General features: G+C 41.2%; 1 protein-coding gene across 2 annotated transcripts; it reads right to left on the reverse strand.

Annotated features, from left to right (window-relative positions):
* Nucleotides 1-1,476: 1,476 nt before the first annotated feature.
* Nucleotides 1,477-10,475, reverse strand: aarsd1 (alanyl-tRNA synthetase domain containing 1). Of its 2 annotated transcripts, none has more exons than XM_064321677.1 (12): nucleotides 9,874-10,475; nucleotides 9,199-9,314; nucleotides 8,112-8,271; nucleotides 7,381-7,438; nucleotides 7,007-7,163; nucleotides 6,459-6,575; nucleotides 5,677-5,807; nucleotides 5,005-5,071; nucleotides 4,514-4,605; nucleotides 3,959-4,013; nucleotides 3,529-3,623; nucleotides 1,477-2,377 (listed from the first exon to the last, which is right to left on the reverse strand). In XM_064321677.1, exons 1-12 carry the CDS (start codon nucleotides 9,917-9,919, stop codon nucleotides 2,239-2,241), a joined length of 1,233 nt encoding a protein of 410 aa, XP_064177747.1. In that variant the 5' UTR covers nucleotides 9,920-10,475; the 3' UTR covers nucleotides 1,477-2,238. The 2 variants fall into 2 exon arrangements, with proteins under 2 accessions (XP_064177747.1, XP_064177746.1); XM_064321676.1 differs by having other exon boundaries at nucleotides 9,199-9,327; nucleotides 9,874-10,234.
* Nucleotides 10,476-10,796: the final 321 nt, after the last annotated feature.

Genomic DNA, 10,796 nt, shown 5'->3' on the forward strand with positions numbered 1-10,796 from the left:
ATAGACTAAACAGTTGTTCACAAGCAGTTGTGAAAGAGTTGTTGCATCACCATTAATTGTGAGTAATAATGTATTCACATTGGTGCTTTAAAAAAAAAAAAAAAACAGTTTTTCAGTTTCACAAAATCTGACTATGGACATAATAAACACCCAAAAAACACACTTGATGAGAAGGGCACTATAAGTGAGTTTGGTCAGAATGTGTCAGGCCTTCAAGTGACAAATTTAAAAGTAGGTGTCACACTGTCACTCACCCCACCTTCCACCAGAAGCTCCTCTCTAAGGCCATTGCTAAAAAGCTAGCTAAACGGACATGAATGCATAAGAAATCAAAGTTGCGGTAACGTTGCCAGCGAGCAAACCGAACACGATTCTTTGGCAACCCTAAATTGCGACTCTCGTCTACCAAGGTGAAATAGTAAATGAAGATGTACCCACGCCTGGAAGCCTGCTCACGACACCACCAACTGGAGCTCCGCCCGAGAACAGACAGGCTGCTCAGTTTCAGGGAGCTGTGTATTTACATAGTTCACTTAGTACAGCTCATTATAGAGACTTTGGCCTGAATTCAATTAACATTTTGTCTTTAAATTTGACTTACAAGTAAAAGCAAGAATCAACATTTTTTCTTGTTTATCTTAGTGATTGCTGAACTAAAAATGTGCTCTTTATAAAACGACAACATTAAATGTACATCCAAATAAAAATAATTTTTATAAAATTGAATTCTTCATGAAAAGTCTATTCTTTTCAACAGGGTAAACTCTAGAGAGGCCAAAACAATGTCTTACGTATAATTGTTAGCCAACAACAATAGTATTTATTTAGTACAGTATAATCTGTTTATTAATAATAATAATAATAACGCCTTTTAACTTTCTACTGAATATAGAACTCCAGAACATTTTTACCTTGTTAAACTGCCCCACCTAGTTTCTCAGAATGAAAACAGGAGGAACCTGTTTGATAATGGAACCTACAAGTCTACATAATGCCTAATTTAACAATTTAATTTCTAAGCACGATGAATAACTTAATGAAAAAAGGATGCACACAAATTTGTTTTCATTTTCCATTCTCTGTACTGTTTATGAAATCACTGATTAAATGGGGTTAGAATTCAATTCCTTTAATACACTGCCAGTGAAACTGTGCATGCTGTTGCTTTGCAGACAATCGCTTGATCACTTAAGTTAGTTGAAAACCTGGGCATTATTTGTCCCTAAACTTAATCACACAATTCAGGCTTTGTTCATCACCATTCGCTTTTTAGTTACAACTTTTTAATTATTTTTATTAACTCTTGATTTTCAACAAAAGGCTTTATTTCAGTGACCAGGTGACAATTTCAGGAGCTAGAGCCTCAACAGTTTAAACTGTCTCCATACCGTAATCAGGAACAAGCATAGCCTCTTTCCTAAAGAATCCTTTTGCATATAGCACATCAAATGAGGCATTCATTGATCCGATTGACCCGATTATAGGACATTTATTCATGCATAGCCGACGTAATGTGGTCGTCAAAGGGGCAATCAACCATAAAGAGACATTTATAGTATCTAATTGATAACAGCTTGTTACAGTTCATGTGTTGGGGCTCAGATGAAAACCACCAAACACTGAGGGGACCCATTAGCAGGTGTGAGGCCCACCACACACTAGTGGGCCCCAGTACCAGGTCTGAGGCCCACCACACACTGGGGGGCCCCCAGTACCAGGTCTGAGGACCCATGAAGCACAGTAATGCAGATGTGAATGATATCTTATACAATGTAAGCAAAAAACACATACAGTATAAGCACATAGGATTCCTTTTTTAAAATAGATTTAAAGGATCGTAAACATATTGACTTTCGTTTTTCAGAAAACAAGGCCAGGGGTCTCAGACGCTTGTGCTGGAGGGCAGGAGCGTCTGTGGGTTTTTGCGTTTCCCTTTCAATCAGAAACCAATTTAGGCCTTGGAAACAAGGCATGTGTAATCTCAAGCCAATCAAAGACCAATCAAGTTAAACACCAAAAACTGAAGTACGCTTAAAACCAGCAGACTGCGGCCCTCCAGGATTCGAGTGCGAGATCCCTGATCCCTTTTGCGTTCGGCTGTTTGCTCGTGCGGATTTGCACACCTGCACGCCTCTTCCCGTTTGCGCGTGCGAGCGAGCGCACCTGTGCGTTCGAGTGACAGACAGACAGCGGTCCGGGGGTGCGGTGGCCGGGGGGACAGGGCCGCGCCCGGCCGGCCTACTCCTCCCCTGAGCCGCGATGGCGGCTGTGCTCCCGCAGCAGGGCCTCCACCTCGCCGCGCCGGGCCATGCGGTTGGCCTTCCCCTGGAAACGCCCCCTTTTCCCGGCCCCTTTCCCCTCCAACAGCTCCGCCACCCTGCAGCCGGGGCACGTGGGAAACAGGCAGACGTCATTACCGACGCAGCAAAAGGGCAGAGGACTTCAAGTGAAGGAACCAGACGCAAAACTGATGCTACACTGGTAGATCACTGCAGCATCCCACAAGCTTGTGCGCTCCGTTTACAGTAACACAAATGGCCTTGCATGAAGATACACAACCTGCAACTGCCCATTACCTCTGCTAGAATGTTATCACTCCAGTGGTCTGTAAAAAACACTGGAATAATAGACATTACATGCATATGCTATTATACATATTATATATTATATATTACATATTATATACATATTATAACTTATTCTGCAACTGAATGTGTTTGTACATGCTTCCAGTCCATAATGAAACTGACCCTAGAAGAATTAATAAAGTAATATATATTGTACAGTATGCCAGCTGCCAGCCAATTAAAATAATTTGTTGCTTAATTTTTTTCCCGTAGTTGAATTAATGGGTTGATGTAATTTGGATAAATTCAAATGTGTTTATTAAATATGAATATGAACGTTCTTGGGAATCCAATACTGGCTGTAGGACTGCTTCCAACCCCCTGTCCTTAACTTTATAATTGGGCAGCCATTTGATGCAAGTTGAGTTGATAGGTGCTTTTTTCTATGCACTCAGTGCTGCTGAATTTAAACCCAGTCTTTGCTTGATGGCACCTTCTGCCAGTCAAGCAGTCAAATTGGTCGTTTGGTCAATTAGCTGGCTAACGGTAGCTATGAAATGCTTTGCTAGTAGGTGATGTTGTAAACTAGTCACACTATATAAGAAAAGCAGCCTTATAAGAAAAGCTTATTAGAAAATTGCAAGAAATGAACTATTCAGACAGTGCAGTTTTGCTTTTTATGGTCATGTTTGCCTCAAAATGAGCAAAATTACCTATTTAAAATGTTCAAATTTCACACTAAAAAGACAATTAGAATCTAAAATGAGTTGGCAAACAAAGCATTAATTGGACAAGCATGTGTTCATTGGGACAGCTTTAACTGTATGGTAATTGTAGTGATGTTTCACCTGCAAATAAATCTGCCCTATTCCTCTGCAAGGGTATGTAATGTAGGCACCTTCTTAACTTGACTGCATTCACCACTAACCACAGTCTCACATGTCAATTAAATCACACGCACCTGGGTCCCAGCTCATCCACAATACCCACTGGCCCTGCCAGCAGGAACAGCCCCGCCCCCTTCTCATCTCCAACAGTCAGGAATAGCACTGTGTCCTGAGGGAGGAACCAGGAACCAGACCAAGGTCTCAGTGACCTCTCACCATTCATCAAACAAGTAAATACATTCAGGTAAAGCATATTATCAAAAACAGGCAACTGCCAAAACAAAAGAAAAAAGGGATACAGAAATACTGAAAACAGGTGTGTCCACAAAGGTGTGGTTCCAGAGTTAACTAACTGGAACTGCCATCCCAACATACAATCCTGTATTTAAAAAAAAACTAATTTCACAGACATGTATAAAAGCAGATACTTCAAATATGTACTTGAATCAGGTCAGATGCTAAATCATAAAAAAAGCAAAAAGATGAGAAAAGTAGCAGCCTCACCTCAGTGCCTATCTCATTGGCTATAATGTTCATGAACTCATTGTCACCGTCCTTCCTTCAAGATTAAGCAAAAGAAGAAAAAGAATTTCATACAAAGAGAGAGTAAAAATACTTTTCTGATTTTTTTATCAGCTGAAATGTGTCCTTTGCCTTTTAGCTAACAATATCCACAAGCAAGCAAGTGTATGTACCTACAAGTGTAAATAATAACCATTTTGAAACGTTGTGACTGTCAATAATATTACTGATCTGTAGAAGCAGCAGTGTGTATTATTGAATAAGCTGGACTTGTAATCAGATAGCCTGAACAGTAGGTGGGGATGTTGCAGCACTGAGCAAAGTACTTAACCTTCAGTAACTGAAAAGGTACAAATGCAGAGCATGTAAGCCAAGTAAACTCCAAAGGAAAAACAAAAGCAAAGGAAAAAAAACTAATATATCAAAGGATGTAATTATCTTTAATCAAGATCTCCAAAAAATGTGTTTATATGGGACATCTCATTTTCCTCCAAACAGCACCCCTTTCCGAAATGAATAAAGACGTCAGGCGCTCACCTGTGTAAACAGAACAAGTCGCCCCGATTGGGGTTGTTCTTGAAATTCTCCGCAATTAGCACAGCCATGTCTCGTAAAAGGTTGAGATTGTTCTTGAAACGGAAGATAAGGACAGCTTTATCACCAAATTACCAGCAGGAATTCTCTCAAAAAAATTCCACCAATTTACATTAACATTATCATTTCAGATCTAAAGTTTCCAAGCAATTAACATTTTTTGTAAAACGATATTTAAAAAAGCATTTCACAACAGGGAAAGTTCCGTGGAAATGTACAAAGCCTCCGGGAAATTTTAGTATGTGTACACAGTGCAAAAATAAACAGAATCAACGCTCATGGTAGGCCCGATTTACAAACTCAGTGTGCCCAAACGTTACCTCTGATTTTTTTTCTCACAGAACCACCCAACGTGCATTCCACGTGGCTTTAGAACTGCAGTGTGTGTACAGAAGCAGAAATTAACGCTTAAGATCCACTTAAGAACGGCCCACCTTCTGCAGCACCTTGACAGACTTCTGCAGCTTGTCTACGGCTTCGACGTGATCATCTGCTCCAGTCCTGTTAGATGCAGGATTCAACATGGTGAGAAACAAGCAAAGTCAAGTAGTTGATTCTGAATCCTGACCATGCCAGTGCAGTGCACATTTGGCATATTTGGTCACCCACAGAGGGAGGGTTTTGATCTACAGGATGATGTCATTTTGCAGCTCCTCTGATTGGTCAGGCACCTGCCTATAAAAGCTGTAAGAAGTGCACTCCACTGACACAGCGGTTGCGAAGCTCAGCTTGTGGGCCACAGACTGAAAAGAAGCGGCAACTGGCAGCAAACACACTCCAGATGGAAGAGGCTTCTGCAGTGATGAGAGGGGCTTTTGGATATTTCTGGGTGTTCAAATTTGAAAATAAAATGAAAAGGGGATACAAATTTGTGAATAAATCTGATTTAGGTTTTACCAGTGTGGGAACAATAAGGCTATTTAACTGAATGTGCTCTTCATAAAACAGAAATTCAGCATCTGCTGGTGGCTTGAAAATAATACATTTGTCAGACACTTGGGAGGTTCTCAAATACAGATTTTTGACTATTTGATAGGATATTAAATTGAAGGTATTCAATGGCCAAACAGCTGTATGTGGTACAGTATGCTTGGCCCAGGCCTTACTTGAGTAAGGATGTCAGCGATCGCTCCGTGCTGTAGCTTTTCTCCGCATACTTCAGAACCCGGTTTCCCGCAAGGAAAATCAGGTTGGTTTTGTTTTTCTTTCCTTTTTCAGTCCCAAGGATCTTTATAACCTGAAATTAACACAGTACATCAGCTTTAGTGTTTGAGGATCATAAAACCAGTGGCCATCAATCAGAACAGCATGAGACTTGAGTCAAGAGTATATGTTGTTATCTTGCCATGTAAAGCACCTAATTTGGGCCAAGGCAAGCAATGTTTGCAAGGTTATAAAAAAGTATTTTTTGACTAGATTACAAGTGCCACAACATGCCGGTTGTACCATGCGAAGTCCAAGGTAAGCGTGAAAACAATACTGACAGCCATAACAGGTATTGTCTTTTCGAAAATATACATTATGTGAGCATATACTGGCTGACAGATAAGATTGGTGAACAGAGGAAAGCCAAGGTAACTTGCTGGGGCAAGAACAGCAAGAAATTAGAAAACTATACAAGGAGACAGGATCCAAACAACTGCCTAAATATTAAACATTAAATCTGAAATAATACATTATTTTCCATATGGGTTATAATGTTTACGCTTTTCATCTAAACACTAAAACACTATTTGGATAAAATGCGAAATCAACCAAAACTCAAGGTCCGCAACACTGCATATCGCTAAAGCGCAAAGCCAAACGTAGCTTCACCTTAATCTGTAATCTGAAACAGCAGATAGGCTTAAAGAAAAACAGAACCATTTTGTTTCGAGCAGGACTCTACCTGTAGGTGGCTGAGGTTGGACACATGGGTCCCGCAGCACATGTTGGCGTCAATGCCCTCGATGTCGATGATCCGGACGGGTCCTGCATGGTCGTCCGGCAGGCCGCGGCTCCTCACCTGAGGGGGGACGTTGGCACCGAGGGCCAGGAGATGAGTGCGGCGTGTTCTGTGTGCTCAAGGTGAGTGAAGTGGAGGGCAGCCTCAGTCCTAAACCACTGCAGTGGTGTCCGAGACAGGGGCGGGCAATTTCTTTCCAGGAGAGCTGGTGTGTTTTTGCTTCCACCAATTACCCAGGCTCAATTAGCCATATACATCAATGCTAGTTCACTTGTATATTAAACCACAGAACAACAGTTCATATTGGGACACAAGAACAGGCTTCAGTTCTTTCCTGAGCTTGTCAAGAAATGTAGCTAAACTGTCAGATGAAGAAAAGGATTGGGCTAATTAAATAATTAAGAACCAGCTGACATGAGATCCAGTCGGATATAAAACTCTCCTTGCCCACCCCTGGTCTACGAAGAGCCTCCTGCCCACGCAACCTGCACCTTTTCCACGGCGGGATCGTCCAGGGAGAGCAGCTGCACGGTGACAGGGACGTGTTCGCGGATCTTCTGGTTCACCGCGTCCTCCAGGGCCTCCATCTCGCCGGGCTTCACCGCAGCCGTGTCCAGCTCGATGACGCTGCGCTGGCGGCCCAAATCCCTGCCCGCGGCACACACGCGCACACACAGAAACACCCTGTCGTAAGCGCTGGCGGAAACAGGTGCAGTTTTGGAGCTACCGCTGTACTAAAGCCAGGAGTTTCTGTTCTGTATGTGAACTGATTGAGATGAGAGATATTAAGCTAGCATGGAAACCCTACCAAAAAAAACATAACATAACAGCAATAATTTGTGATTTCTTAAATCCACACACTTACCAGGAGGTGGTCTTGTATCCAAACATACTGTCTGCCAAGGCAGTAACTAAGTGTTGCCCTAAAAGAGCAAAGTGAACACAAACGGTTACCATTATCAGCATAATTTCTGCAACCCCTTCAAAAATTTCATTGAGCTTCACCGTCCACACTGCCACCACCAATCATGAGCACCAAACATGGGAACGTGGCAATCATTTTGCAGAACTGTCACCACAAATCAGACGAGGTTAAGACTGCTGGAGCAGGGAACTACTTGAATTAGCCTATTTCACGCCGACATGCCGACTATCGGATGTAGGGCCGCAGCACTCTGTTCCTCAGTCAGTTAGAAGTGAACTGGCCCCACACCCACGGGAGCGTATCCAGAAGTGTGAACTGGGCTGATTAAATAGGGGGACAGGAAAATGGCTCGAGCGAAGAGCACAGATTGAGAATGTAGCCAAACCTCTACACTTTATGACTCGAGACTTCCCCCTACTGGCCGAAAACCACAACAAAACATTTATAGATGGTCTCTGGTACAAGCGCATTCCAAATAATAAGCCAATCAGATTTATAGGCAGGGCACATATTTATGCCATATTGTGCAATTGGGTAGGATTGTAATGAGTAATGAGATAACTCCAGTGATGAAAGTAATCCACAAATGGCTTTCAGCACTGTGAGTACATCTCCCACATAAATAAAAACAGAAATAATGACATGCAGTCACACGGGCCTCCCAGCCTCACCAGAGTGCTGCTGCATGTGGTCAAATCTGCGCTCCCAGTCCACTTCCAGCCGTGCTTCCGATCCCACCTCCAGCGCCGACTCCACAAAGTGCACCGCCTCTGAACCTTGCCTGGTCACCCGCAGGACAGGCACGGGCCCGATCGTCCCACGGTCATCTGGCTGCAAAAGCCAAAAAGTGGTCACATACGTGCGTCCCTTGTCTTTCAATCTCTCTCCCGTTCAAGAAATGTTATTGGCACAACAAATTTGACTACATGTATATTGCTTTACATAGCAAACACATTATACGGTAACACTTTACAATTATTTCCCATTTACTAATGTAGCTGTTAACTACTAACTACTGAAAAGTTAATCTGTACAGCTTTGTTAATGTATTAGTACATCATTAATTCATGTTAACAACTACATTAGTTAATGCCAATTCATGTGACCTTATTGGGAAGTATTACCCAATATACTACACAAATTAACAGTATGCTTTGAAGTAGGCTAATAATCATAAGAAAATAATTTTTGCATTACGGTACATCAAATATGACACTGATACACAAAACACCCCACCCCTTGCCCCCAGAAAACACTATGTATCAGGCCTACTATTAACAAGACCAGTTTTATTCAGTCGCACCATGCAACTCAGTCTTTACAATGAAATTCTACCTTACAAGCAAACCTATAGACTGCATTCTGCTGATTTCCATTTTTGACAACCAGGCACCAACTGTTTCACACATTTTACGTAGCAAAGGAAAAATACACTACATTTATTATCAATCATGATCTTATATCTATGCAATACTACACTTCAGGTCAGCCAAAGATGTGAAGTTCCAGCACTGACAATCAAACCACATGACTAACTCCTTACATTCAAAGTCGCGGGGGCTGAGACAAATGAGGTTTTGGTCATTTCAAAGTAGTCTCTGGGTCTACAATGTGTAGACGTTCGTGAAGCTAACAGTATCAACACTCGTCTTTTAACCCGAGGGACAGCACTTTTATTTTGAAAAATTCCCAGCTTCACGAAGCAAGCACGGTAAGACAATTGAATGTTTCGAGGGTGTAAACACCTAAACAGCTTACCTGGCCTCCACCCTCAGGAAAGAGAATCGTGTCTTTGAGGATGACGTTGAAGCCTTTCACTTTCTCCTTCTTCCCGCCGTTCTCGCGTTTTAGTTCAGCGGGAGAACATGATACCACTGTAGTGATAAACTGACATCATCAATATAAGTGAGCCGTCGATATGACCATGGAGATGGGACTGAGAATGTATCAGAATAAAAATAACAGCTATCAAAAGTTAGCCAGTTCCCTATGATTACACATATGTGCAACTATCTAGCTAGCTTTATTTTACTAAAATATGGCTGTGGTATATCAAAAGATAACGCTGTAGATGATCACCTAATATGTGAAGTTACATACTAGCTAACGTTGTGCACTTGTCAAAATCGATCAACAAGCGTTACACTAGACATGCTGGAACAGCTGGGAAAAGGGCCAACGCTTGCAAAGGATACTGGTTTATTTCTTAAATAACGTTATCAATGTTATGTTAACACAGTTAGATACCCAACCGGAAATATATCCATTAATATATGTAATCTTTCCCTTGACAACGAATGGACTTAGCTACCAGTGTTAGCTCATGTTAAATAAGTGCAAAGCACCCGCTAACATGAGATGAAGCCTCATTTCATATTTTAGAAATATCATTGTAAATTTACTAACTTAATGCAAACTGAAATTTCGTCTTACCTCTTGCATGTAGCAGTCCCTTTGACACTGAAAAGCCATATTTCATAGAACGCTTAAAGTTATGTAAAAAACATACACGACACCAAAGAATAACAGCGTGAAGGGAAAAGTCGAATACGGATCCTGTACTGGGACAAACTAGTAGTGTGCAATTCGCGAACGATTCGTTTAATGATTCGTTTTCTCAGTTGAGCCGTTCATTTTACTCATTGATTGACCGAGCGACTCTGCCTATATTGCACTCAGATTACAACCAACATGCTTCTGCTTAGACACGATAATTTATGGAATTGTGCTAAAGCATTTAAATGACGCGATAGTGCAGAACATGACATTGTAAAACCAAAAGGGAAAAAATGTAAAACTAAAAACCAAAAAATTGTGTAATTTCCGGTTTAAACTTGTGTATTTCTTTAAAGCTTTAGGGAAGTATATGAGCACTGTTACATTTCCGATCGCAAATATCTACACCACCAATAGAAAGAATAGGAAAAGATGCTCTTATTGGGCCATATTGTAAAGAAGCCTTAAAGGGATGCAGGAATTTTGATGAGATACCCTTCATCACCATATTAAAATCTTTACGAGGAAAATAAACATCTGTTGTTTGGAGAAAATTGTCATAAGAAACAAAGTTTCCATTACAGTCAATAAACTCTGAAACATAACAAATGTCATAGTCAATACAATTATTCAAAGAAATTGACTTGTTTCTACAGTATTAATTTAACACATATTGATTATTCCATACAATATTTGAACAGGGTGAGAAATTATGTTTGTAGGCAATATTCCATGAGTCAAGGGCCTGTTTGTGGCATTCTGCAAGTTTCAAGGGCAGTTTACGACACTTAAAATCACAGGCTAATAAGAACTTATGAGCACCCACCACACTTTGCAGAAACCCACATAGGTTTTCTAAA

Source organism: Anguilla rostrata, chromosome 2 (genome assembly GCF_018555375.3).
Source record: "Anguilla rostrata isolate EN2019 chromosome 2, ASM1855537v3, whole genome shotgun sequence".
Lineage (NCBI taxonomy): Eukaryota > Metazoa > Chordata > Actinopteri > Anguilliformes > Anguillidae > Anguilla > Anguilla rostrata.

Excerpts from the sequence above, each read along its gene's own strand:
- aarsd1 (XM_064321676.1), bottom strand. The coding sequence starts at position 9,912 with ATGGCTTTTCAGTGTCAAAGGGACTGCTACATGCAAGAG. Across the intron at positions 9,328-9,873 it reads GGGACTGCTACATGCAAGAG|TTTATCACTACAGTGGTATC; the intron begins GTAAGACGAAAT and ends TGATGATGTCAG. Across the intron at positions 5,808-6,458 it reads CCAACCTCAGCCACCTACAG|GTTATAAAGATCCTTGGGAC; the intron begins GTAGAGTCCTGC and ends TGTTAATTTCAG.